Here is a 12,422-nt window from a genome sequence, read left to right on the forward strand (position 1 = left end):
AGTGTCAAACACCAAGCACATAGACCTGACCTAGTCAGCATTGCCTTAAAAGAAATGATGTGGTGACAGGAGTGAAAATTAACCAAGAAAAGTCAGTGGACCTGTAGCTAGGCACCTGGAGAGGTAGGTCCATGCTGTCTAATAATGTCATGGCTTGCTGGACAGAGGGACCAGTTAAATTGCTCAGGAGATGGTTTGGTCCAGATCTCCAGAACTGGGTTGAGGTGACAAACAGGGTAGCCAATCTAATCCAGAAATGCATGAGACTGCTTACATTGCCGCCATCATATGCTACTGCTTGGCCATCGTGACTTGCCCCTGTTTATATCTTGCTAAATTGGAACATATACTCTTTCACTTTCTGTGGAAGGGATGCATTCCATTGTTCAGGTGCTCCATTTGCATTTAAAAACCCAGCTGAATGGAGGGCTGGGCTTGCCATGGCTGCTGATATGCAGACATGCACAGAGACTATGATATCTCCAGTGTTTCCTTGACAGTGAGCAGGTGTGGTCACTATTTGTCAAACAGGATTCTCCACAGCTTATCTCTTTAGCTGAGCTGCAGTCCTGGATCAAGCATAGACTGGGGCAGGGCACCTGAAACCTAGAGTATCCTCAGGCGCTCACAGTCTTCTGCTAGTCAGGCAATTCGGTTGGTGGAAGTTCCACTTTGGCATCATAGAAGGTTAGTTGCAGGCAAGTGCAACAACATTCTCAGAGAGACTTTGGACATCAATGAGAATCAATTGGCTGATTTGTTCTGGAGGACTTTAGGGCAGGGGCCTTTGGATAATTTCCAGAAATCCTTCGCTTAGCAGTGTTGTCAGAAGCATTGTCTGTTCAGGATAAACTTTACAGGCATGGAAGTGCCGTCATCAATAAAACTGTTTTGCATGCTCCCAAGAATTGCTGACTTGTAGGTTTATGTCAAACATCTGCTGTCACATGTAGGGTGAATCTAGCTTTCAGTTGAATCCATTGTGAAGATTGTCTTGCTGCCTTCCTTTGGCCAGGAAGGGTAGACAGTTTTCTTTTTTTTTGTCTGGGGTCCTTATCAAAAGAGGTAATGTGGTGGACCAGATTGAAAAGGCTGAAGACAGATACTTTTCTCTTTAGCCAAGTACTTATCAACTTTTTCAAGTTTCACTTGAAAGAAAAACTGAGAATAGAGAGGGAAGTGCTGCCTTCCAACAATTTTGTTAAGAGATTGGTGAATATTGCATGAATGAGCCTACTCAAGGCATGTGCCTGTAGGTTGGAGAAGAACAATGTGAAGGGGGCACTTGCTTTTGTGGTTAGAGTGACCAAGGTTTTGTGGGGTCTCCATGAACAGCTGTAAGAAATCTTCTTCAGAGGAATTATTCATTATTATAATCTTGTTTTACTAATTTTTACTTTTTACATGCCAGCACATTGTATTGTCCTGTACCATTCCCAATGTTTTTGTGAACTCTAGGTGATTAATAAAGAAAGCATTACTATTATTATTATTATTATTATTATTATTATTATTATTATTACTATTATTATTATCATCATCATCATCATCACCACTACTACTACTACTACTACTACTACTAACAACAACAACAATGTAGGGACAAGGCCAAAAATCTGTGAGGAAAGGAACTGTCAATTAAGTCAGCCCACAGATGATTTAATCAATTAAGGAATAGCAGAGGGTAAGAGCTTTGCCAATGTTTTATAGCATGAGGTATTCAGGATCACAAAGCAGTGTATCAGAGAGAATAGGGATGTGCTGGGGAAGAAATGTGCATGAATAGATAATGGTATATTTGCACTTAGTGACTCAGTAAAAAAAGATGCATGGAAGTGCCACTATGAAAGGTTGCTAAATGTGGAAAATGCATGGGAAAAGGAGAGTTTCAAATATTGAACCAACTGAGGGACCAGCCACCAGAGTTGACAGCAGTATAATAGATAAGGCAGTTAAAGATATGAAGACAGGAAAGCCCTTAGACCATCAAGAATCACTGCTGAGATGATTAAAATATTTGGTGGTGTAGGATACAGCCTAGTCACTTGTATAGTTAATCAGGTTATTCAGGAAGGCGTCATCCCCAATGACTAGTGTAGTAGTATTATAGTTAGTTGCTACAAGGGTAAAAGTGATGCCTTAAATATAAACAACTACAGAGGTATTAAACTGCTGGTTTGTGTGATGAACATTACAGGGTGATTTATAGCTCAATTGGTTAGAAATAGGTTTAAACTGAGATGCAGTTTGACATCTTCCTAGGAAGACAGCTGCAGGAAAAGTATTTGGCCAAAAGTAAACAATTGTACTTGGCTTTCATCGACTTGGAAAAAGTTTTTGACAAAGTCCCTCATTTTGTTATCTTGTATTCTCTAAGGAAGTTAGGAGTAGAGGAGTGGCTTGTTAGGGCTATACAAGCCATGTACAGCAGTGTTGTCAGTATGGTGAGAGTTGGTCATGAATATACAGTGATGAATTTAGTGTACAAGCAAAGGTTCACCAGGGTTCAGTTCTCAGTCCATTCCTATTCATCATAGTCCTCCAGGCTATAACTGAGGAATTCAAAACTGGATTGGATGCCTGTGGGAACTATTCTATGCTGATGACCTTGCTCTTATTGTGGAATCTGTAGCAGAATTGGAGAAGAAATTCCAGGTATGAAAGCAAAACCTGGAATCAAAGAGCCTTAAAGTTAACCTAATAAAGACCAAAGTTGTTGTTTGCAAGAAAACAGATAAGGGTTTCTTTCTGTCAAGTAAATGGTCTTGCTCAATATGGACACATAAGAGGTGCAGTGGAATCACAGATAAAGTCATCTTCATATATGCAGATAAGCAGGAACAATAAGCACTAAGGACACACTGGACTTAGACTCTCTCAAGTGCTCAGGAGGCTCTCTTGAGGTAATAGATAGTTTCTGTTACATAGGTGACCAAATTAGCAATGGTGGACAATGTTCTAAAAGTATTGTTTCTAGAACAAGAATAGGATGGAGGTGGTTCAGAGAGTTATTACCTATGTTAGCAACAAAAGGAATCTCTCTCAGAGTGAAAGGTAGATTGCATGATGCCTGTGTACAAATGGTTATACTCCATGTAGTGAGACATGGGCTCTGAATCCAGAAGGCATGCCTAGACTAGAGAGGAGTGAATGCAGTATGCTCTGTTGGATGTGCAACATCAGTGTGCATGTAAGACAAAGTGCAAATGTGTTAAGACAAAAGTTGGGGATAGGAGAAATCAGATGCAGCATGCAAGAGAGAAGGCTATGTTGATTTGAACACGTGATGCATATGAATGTAGACAGCTGTACAGAGAAATGCTGATTGCTGAAAATGGGTGGCACCTGTCAAAGTGGAAGACACAGGATGAAGTAGTGGGGATCAATTTCAGGATATTAGGCCTCACGGAGGAGATGACAATGGACTGAGATGTCTGGTGATATGAGGTTCTTGAGAAGACTCACCCACTTCAGTGAAACTGAGTTATAGAAACACTGTTTTCTACTCACATATCACAAAAACTTATCACATACCCTACCCCAATAAGTCAATGCATCTCTTCTCTTCCTCACATTTCCTCTTTTCATGCATTATGCTTATCTCTTGCTCCCTAATTCTGTCCCCACTGCTCTGCTTACTCTATCATTGCTATCCTGTAGTCCCCCACCCCCTCTATATACCCAGATTTCACCAGTCACTGCATCTTCCCCAGTTCTTGCATCCATGTGAAGTCTCTACTCCCTACTCACACACCTTGGGCAATACCCTGCCATTTATATTCTGAACCCCATACCCTGAGAGTATACCCAGGCATTTCGCCACTATCTATCTCTCTCTTGCTCTACTCTACCATTTATATTCTGATCCATTCCTTGTAAGTATGCCTTGGCACTTTGCCACCATCTCTCCCCTACTCTCTTCCACTCTGTCTCTCTTTCTCTTGCTCTCTTCCTCTGGCTAGGTAACCATGTATCTACTCTACAGCAACACACCTGTTTTTGTCCTAACCTTTCATCATCTGGCACAAGATCACCTCCTTCAATGCCCCCTCCCCTTTCAAAGGATCTTTGTCTTACAGGTTACTTGGTGACCCTGCCAGTGCTGATGCCACATAAAAAGCATCCAGTCCATAACATAATGTGGTTCACATTTGGAAGGGCATCCAGCTGTAAATACCATGCCAAAACTGACTTCGACTGGTTGGTGTTAGAAAGGGTATCTAACTATATAAAAAAACATGCCAAAATAGACACAGAAGCCTCGTGCAGTCTTCTTCATAGCCAGCTCAAATTGTCCAGCCCACGCGGGACGTTAAATGATGATGATGGTGTTACTTTATCAACTTTGAAAGGATCAAAGGCAAAATTATTTTGGCAAGATTTGAAATGAAAGTTTTCCAGCTCTTTCTCTTCAGAGTTCAAATGTTGCTGAGATCAGCTTATTCTTTCCATCTTTTGGGAGTTGATAAAATAAAATATCAGTCAAGTAGTGGAATTGATGTAATTATCTATTTCTTTCTTTGAGTTCAAATCTCACTGAGGTTAACTTTGCCTTTTGTCTTTCCAGGTTTGATAAAATAAGATACCAGATTTAACCCTTTAGTATTGAATCTGGCCATATCCAACCCAAATTTTCTACCTGTTTTATGTTCAAACTGGCCACATCCAGTCTTTTGCACCTACCCTACAATGTCATTGTAAAAATAACCAATCACATCATCAAAACCTTGAAGCTACAATGTAATGCATGATTAATTCAAAACAATGTGAATATATAATAAATATTACATTTGACAGAGAAAGCTGAATGCTAAAGGATTACATATCTCAAAATTGCTGGCCTTGTACCTAAATTAGAGGTCATTGTAATATTTTGTCCAAGCAAGCTTGACGAGATAATAATGGTAATATTATTTATTTACTTTGGAAAGGTGAGAATATTACCCATGGTTTATCATGGGCTGCTGTTTCTGAAAGGGTTGGTACAAGATCTGAGAAACAGTGCCGTACCAAGTGGTTGAACTATCTTAACTGGAAACAGCAAGGAGGTGCTGAATGGACAAGACTTGATGATATCAACTTAATATTAAAGTAAGTTTTACTTAATTTGAAAGTAAAAGTTACATTTTGAAATTATTTGTTTTGAGCATAATACATTCTTAATCTTTTTGATACTAATCTGCCTGAAACTGCCTCCTTGTTTTAAAGTGATCTTAATTAAACCCTTCCATCAGAATTTCATACTAATTTATGTTTCAAATACTATCTTAATAATGACAAAGTTTTTGTTTTTTTTATATATAAATTCTTTATTTTTTAAATTAATTGAAATGAAGACTGTATTTCAACAAAAGTGTGGTGACAAAAAGGTTAAGGTTGTTTCTTAGAGCCATGTTAAGCATAAAGGTTTTCATTATATTGCTTCTATATTTGTCATTTGTATAGTTATTGTTTATATTTGCTGTTGTGATGAAGTAGCTTGTGAACAAACATAAAATCAATCTTGAACAACTAAAAGTAATGCAAAAGATTTCAGAGATTTTTAAAAATTTTTATACAGGATGTCATCATCATCTGTAACAGATGAAACACAAATTGATTGGAATGAATTAGCCAAAGATTGGCCCAGGTAATTTTCCACCATTGTTTGAATAGTATAGTATTAGATTTCACTATCTAAATATTCAAATTATATTGCTATAATAACCTCGTTACAATGCTATAGAGTTTCTGAGTTGCAGTTTTGTCATAATTTCTTCATCAAATGATATCTTTGTTTTTCTAAATACCTTAAAAATTGTTATGTAGTCAATTCTCGTTGCTTTGGAACTTTCGATTATAAATCCCATTAAACAAGGTAAGCAATATATACATTCTGTACTTTCATTATAATTGTTTTTATTCCTGTTATTACTTAGTGTTCGGTCCCCACAATGGCTGCGAGGCAAGTGGTGGTCTCTAAAAAGGCATGTCCCTGACTATCAAGTACTCTCATTTTCTGGTAATTATATTTGTCTTATTTATATTTCTTTAGTCCTTTAATCCTTTTGAAGAATACCTTGAAACAACAACATCTAGGTGTCTGGAAAAGTATTGCTGTGTCAGTCTTTTGTGGATTATTTCCAGTGTTTTCACCATTAGCAATCACCATAACAGTGATTAACAAATGAGACAATTCTAAACTTTTTTTTTGTTGGAAGTTTAGTATCTACCATTATTGGCCTTAGGAAGCTAATTTACTGTGTAGAAATGTTTATAAAAACATTAAGTGGTGCAGGTGATGAAGATTGATAATTTAATTATAAAAGGGTACTGACTGTATTTTTAATTATTGAAAAATAATGGGTTTGTTTTAGCACCTACTTCATCTTTAAATTATCAAATAATCTCATTTTGTAGGTTTTAAAATGTTTTTTACATATCCAGCTAAACCTAGAATTGAGAGGCCACAAAGTAAGCTTAACAGAGATTATTTAGTAAGTAGGAAAGAAAAGACCCTGGTATATTCAGGTATAATCTGCAGAAAAAGAGTCAGTATAAACTCCATGCGCTATAGCCAATGTAAGCTATAAATACAAAAGAAGTACAGTGGAATCACAGGCAAACTAACAGAAAATGTAAGCCTTTTTATGTGCCAGATGCACTGGAGTAATATATACTATGAGAAATAGATTCTCTTAAGTCCCAGATGGTTCAAGTGAAGTTGTTGGTAGCTTTTGTTACTTAGGAGATAAAATTAGCAGGAGCGGCAGATGCTCTGAAAGTTTAGTGGCTAAGGTAAGAACAGGTTGCAGAAAGTTATGGAAGCTACTACCACTGCTGACAACTAATATCTTTTTCCTCAGAGGAAAGAACAGACTGAATGATGCTTGTGTTAGAACTGTGATGCTGCGTTCTTGTGTTAGAACTGTGAAGCATGATTCTTGAATGCAGAAGACTTGCAAAGATTGGAAATTAACATGCTGCATTTTATGTGCAGTGTAAGTTTTCATGAACAACAAAGTACAAATGTGTTGAGAGAAAAATTGGGCATAAGTGGAATTAAGTGTAGTGTACAAGAAAAATGGTTGTGCTGATATGTGATGTGTTTGTTGAGGACAACTGTATATAGATAGAAGTATTCATCACTTAATATAGATGGAGCTTATGGAAGAGAGAGACACAGGAAGACATGAAACAAAGTAGTAAAGATTGATCTGAGGACTGCAAAACTCACAGGGAAAGGGCTCTTCAAACTTTCCCACCACCTGTCATCTCTCTGTCACTGGCCTAACTGCAGTAGTCTGCTGCTGAATTTACATGAGAACAGAACTGCATTTTCCATCTTTTTCTCTTTCTCTATACCCAGACCCATTTCACTTGACATCCATCCTTCATGTCCCTCTCTGGACAGAGAAAGAAAATCAGCAATAAAAATCAGGGCAGATTTACTAAAGCCTACAGTCAGTTGAGTTACTTCTGCTATTCATGAGATAAGTATATTTTCCACTTAAATATTTGCTTATATACAACAAGAATGCCATGAAAATATCATAAAAGAAAACAGTTCACTGAAGCTTATCATTTACCACTTTGTTTATGTGTATGAAAGCTTTATCTAAGATATTTCTCTGAAATGTCATGTTAGTATTATGGACAAAGTAATTATATGTGTGTTAGGTGTACCCTTGTTTTGACATCATGTGATGGTTGTAAACAGGCATCACCATCATACAAGCTATGTTGTCTGTTTCCAGTTTTCTGTTAAAAACATGTCTAGTCATGGGAAAATATTACCTAGCTTAGAAACAGGTGAGGTTTAGTGAGAGGAAGGGCAACTAGCTGTAGAAAATCTACCTCAACAAATTCCATTAGAAACATGCAAGTATGAAAAGGTGGACATTAAAACAATGATGATGATTCTAGTTGAAAGTCATCTGCAAGAAATATTACGAACATTCACCTTCTAGAAATAGCTGCCAAGTCTCCTTCAAATCAGCCATAAAGACACATTGTATCAGGTCATCCCATAAGTTCTGTCCGAATTTTGAATTAAAAAAACAAGTGATCAAATGTTATGATTATCTATGACTTCCTTCCATCTATTTACAAGCTTTTTAATCCCATCAATGTAAAACTCTTTTGGTTTCAAAGTGAAGAACTCTGAAATCTCAGTTTCGACCTCCCCCTGGCTTGCGAAAGTTATGTCCCCCAAATGATTCTGTAAACTACAAAACAAATGGTAGTCTGAAGGAGCAAGGTTAGGAGAATAAGGTGGATGAGGAATTTTTTCCCAACCAAGCTCTTCGATCTTCTGTGATGTGATCTTTGCAGTGTAGGGTCGCACATTGTCCTGATGAAACATCACTCCTTTTCGATTCACTAAAGCGAGTCTTTTTTTCTTCAAAGCTTGGTTCAAACACTCTAATTGCTGACAGTAGACTTGAGCATTGATTGTTGCATTAGGTGGCAACAATTCAAAGTGAATTACTCCTTTGCAATCTCACCAGATAGAGAGAAAAACCTTTTTCCCACAAAGTTCCCTTCTCAGTTGTGATTGAGCTTTTTCCCTTTTCCAATCCACTGTTTATAACATTTAGCATTTCGTCACCAGTCACAAGTCTATCCAGAAAGGGTGAAATGAGTTCACGAGAATGGAGAGAAGAGCAGATGTCAACTCAGGATTTGCAGCTGCTTTCGGACAATTCATGAGACACCCATTTTCCAAGTTTAGGAACCTTTCCAAGTTGTTGAAGATGACGATGAACAGTTGTATAGTTTGAACTAAGCTTTATTGCCAATTCTTCAACTGATAATGCAGGATTTTCTTCAAGTAATGCCTCAAGGAGCTTATCATCAAACTGAACTTGATGTCCTGTTGTATCTTCATCTTCAAGGCTGAAATCTCCACTTCTGAATTTTGCAAACCATCTTCTGCAAGTTCTTTCATTCAAGCATTCTTTCCCATAAACTGAGTGTATGTTTTGAGTCGCTTTGGCTGCAGAGTTTCCTTTTTTGTACTCATAAAGCATTATGTGCCTCAAATGTTCTTTGGATACTTCCATGTGAGAAAGGGTTTTAGTCAAAAAAATTTTAATTCTATTATTCTGTAAAATAATATTTGATTAGTTTAAATGTACACAAATGCATAAAAATAAATTTTAATTCCATTAGATATTCTAAAGTACTATTAAATTCAATTTTAAAACAGATAAAATCAGACAGAACTTATGGGATGACCTGATAATAATGATAACAGAACTTTCACTATGCAAAGTGTGATGTGTATGTTACATTAAGTATGTGTGTATTTATGAGACTAATGCAAAAAATAACAAGTAAAATAATTTTTGCCATTTATAATACCAAAAACAAAATATTCTTTATTATGCATGTAATATATATTAATTATAGTTAAAAATATTTCAAATTCTAAAATAACGTAATAAGAAAATAATCAATATTCATTTGCATTAATGTTCATAGGAAAAGTTTTTTTAAAAACCAATATATAAAAAGTAAAAAGAAACATGTTATATACAGCCAGAACAAGCATTGGATTCACTTAGATTTCATAATTTTTCTTATTCCTCTCTAATGTAATATCCGTTTGTTCAAGCATATTTTATTTGACCAAATATGAATTAGCAATGCAAAATGTCTTGCAGAGAAGCAGCTAGAATACAGCAATAAACAAGGAGACAAATTGCACAAAATTCTGAACAACATAGAGAAGCACAGCCACAACTTCCTTCAAATCAACAAGAACATATTGTGGCTCAAAATGCTGAACAAAATAAAGCAGCATGATAGTAAGTTTCTTGAGAGCAGCAAGAACTTCTGTTTGCACAAAATACTGAACATCATAGAACAGCAAATCTTATTCAAAAACAGCCTGAACAGATTTTAGATCAAGATCCTGAACAACATTGTCAAGTATACCAGCAACTAAGAGCTCAGAATATAATTAATTGATGAAACAAGCAAATAAGGATAGTCAATGTTGCAAGACAGCATGATATTGACTCAGTCATATCAGTAGCTGTCAATGTAACCTGTCAGAGTTGTGGCTTCATAACATACCAACATTCATAGGAAAGTGTCCTGGAGAAATATTGTCCTATTCTGATTATGGTATTTGCTGTAAAATATGGTTTAATACTTCTAGAAGTACCAGATTGATCTGATTTACTATATCATTTGTTCATACTTAATTCAACAAAACAAAATATTTGAGAAGAAACATTCAACATTCAGTGCTTGGTTGAGTGTAAAATGAAAGTGAATGATGCTACATTCCTTTTCATTTACAGAATGCATGGAGTTAATAGATTCTTTTGAGCGCCAAGAAATACTATTATTGATGCACTATCCAGTCTACAAACTTACATTTATGATTCTGAAGAACAAATTTGAGAATGGTTGCAGAAAATGAAAGATACTTTTATTTTATGTATGGTTCATTCTGTGATAGTTTTAAGAAGCACTTATTTACTATCATTCCTATTTATTCAAGAACAAATTGATACCAGAAAATACTTTCTATTGGGCTATATACTGACAAAAACCCAGATGGTAAACACTCAAGAATGTATAACTTGTTTACATGAGGTTGCTGTATTGATTCCTGATAATGGCAAGGAAACACATCAAATTGAGTAGAGAACAATGTCTCCAAATATTTAGCAACTCATCAACCCTATGATCCCTATGACGTGTCCATATATATTTCTTAGTGGCTTAGCTAGAGGGCAACTCAATATACTAAACCAAAGTTTAGAAAAGTTTGGAAAAGTTACATATCTTTAATTTCATTCTTTTGGGATAATATATTGTGAATATATCTATTCTAGTAGTTTTGTGTAGACCATTGTACCAAAGTCTTATTTGCTCATTTGCTGTGTATTCAAAACTGGCTATATGAGATCTGTATAATGGTCTGGTGGCTTGCAGGCTGTGCTAATCAGACTGGAAGATGATACTTTCCCCAAAATGGGTTGTCCAAAATATATGGTAAAGTAGTACCAAGACATGATGGCTATCATAAAAGAAAAAAAAAATTGAAAAAGAACCTTCATTAATTGTGATTTTTATTTGCAATGAAAAGTGAGAAGAAATTACAAGAGAACTCAATGCAGATAAAACCAGTAGAGATTGTCTTGATATAACTCCTGAAGTTTTCTAAGTGAAGCAGCAGCAAGTTCTACAAGACTTCAAGTCTAGTATTTTTGGAAAATTAATGAGGCATGTGAGCACAATTGAATTTCAGAAAAGATGTTTATCTTATAATTTTTTTATAATTATAAAAAAAAAACATCCCAAAATATGACAAGAAATTGACTAAATTGTCTCTGCTGAACTCTTTTCAAATAATGCATAGTTGGTTTTTAGAGTTTGATGAAGTACATGATTCATGAACCTTGCATATTATATGGAAAATGCAGCAAGAATTACTCGTGTAGGTTCTATTCACAAACACCTAGTGTTGGAGACTGTTGTTCATTGTATCATTGGTGAAATCCAACTGAAAGTGGTCATACTGCTAACGTGTTAGTTCAGAATAGAGACATTGAAATGGCAATTGACATATAGTTCCTTGCAATTCTTTCAGTGACTTAAAAGCCTGCATCATTATTGAATGGTACATATCTGTCAAAGCTACCAACTATCTGTATAGTGGTAAGAAACTCTCGAGAGAGCTGAACAGCAAAAGGTCTTCAGAAAAAAAGACCCACTTAGACAAATGTTTCAGCCCTTAACTTACACTCTACAGAAGCCATGCTGCATCCAGGTCATGACTCCTGGGTGCCCTTCTGCTGACACTTTTTAGCCACTTGGATATCTGAGATTTGTGCATCAAAACTACTTGAAGATTTCATCTAGTTGTAATTCCTCTCTGTTGACTCAGCTTTCAAACTTATACTTAAGAAATAACATTGGTTGTCATCGTAGTAGTAAAATGTTAGCACTATCACATTGACTCACTCAGAGTTACTTCCCTTAGTGTTAAAATCCAAAAATATTGCCTTCAATTGGTATGGAGATAGTTTTTTGTTCCTCCTCAACCAGATCCAGCTGGAACATCTCTCCACTGTCTCTGGTATTATTTTTAGGGCTTTGGTCCCGTTCTTCCCTGAGACTGAAAGTTGTTTCGTTAGATTGTAAGCAGATTTACCCACAAAACCTCTGGCTCCAAGCTCTATAGCGAGAACTGTGAATCAAAAGTTTGCTTACCTTAGGCTGTTGGTCAGACTGGTGTATTTTTCAGTTTTGATCTTGTATGCCTCTTCTATTCTACTTTCAAATGGCCCAGTGAGTTCAATCAAAATCAGTTGTTTTAATAAACTGTAAGGGAGTACAATATCCATCCTCAAACCACTTGTCCTGATGATGTCTTATTGTTCTGTTGATCCTGGGAGGTCTGCTGAGCACTCCTAGTCCTC

The 12,422-nt window shown here is 36.2% G+C and overlaps 1 protein-coding gene across 16 annotated transcripts in view; it reads left to right on the forward strand.

Moving 5' to 3' along the window:
* Positions 1 to 12,422, forward strand: part of LOC106876920 (cyclin-D-binding Myb-like transcription factor 1) — a 162,701-nt gene that overhangs the window by 110,250 nt on the left and 40,029 nt on the right. For 12 of the 16 annotated variants that reach the window (XM_089351020.1, XM_089351013.1, XM_089351016.1 and 9 more), the window contains exons 11-13: positions 4,932 to 5,091; positions 5,561 to 5,629; positions 5,919 to 6,001. In XM_089351020.1, the coding sequence (XP_089207146.1) occupies positions 4,932 to 5,091; positions 5,561 to 5,629; positions 5,919 to 6,001 (312 nt within the window). The remainder of the gene's footprint in view (positions 1 to 4,931; positions 5,092 to 5,560; positions 5,630 to 5,918; positions 6,002 to 12,422) is intronic. The other 4 variants (XM_089351024.1, XM_089351022.1, XM_089351023.1 and 1 more) reach the window with 1 other exon arrangement.

This window comes from Octopus bimaculoides, chromosome 4 (genome assembly GCF_046866305.1).
Source record: "Octopus bimaculoides isolate indiv1 chromosome 4, ASM4686630v1, whole genome shotgun sequence".
Classification (NCBI taxonomy): Eukaryota; Metazoa; Mollusca; class Cephalopoda; order Octopoda; family Octopodidae; genus Octopus; species Octopus bimaculoides.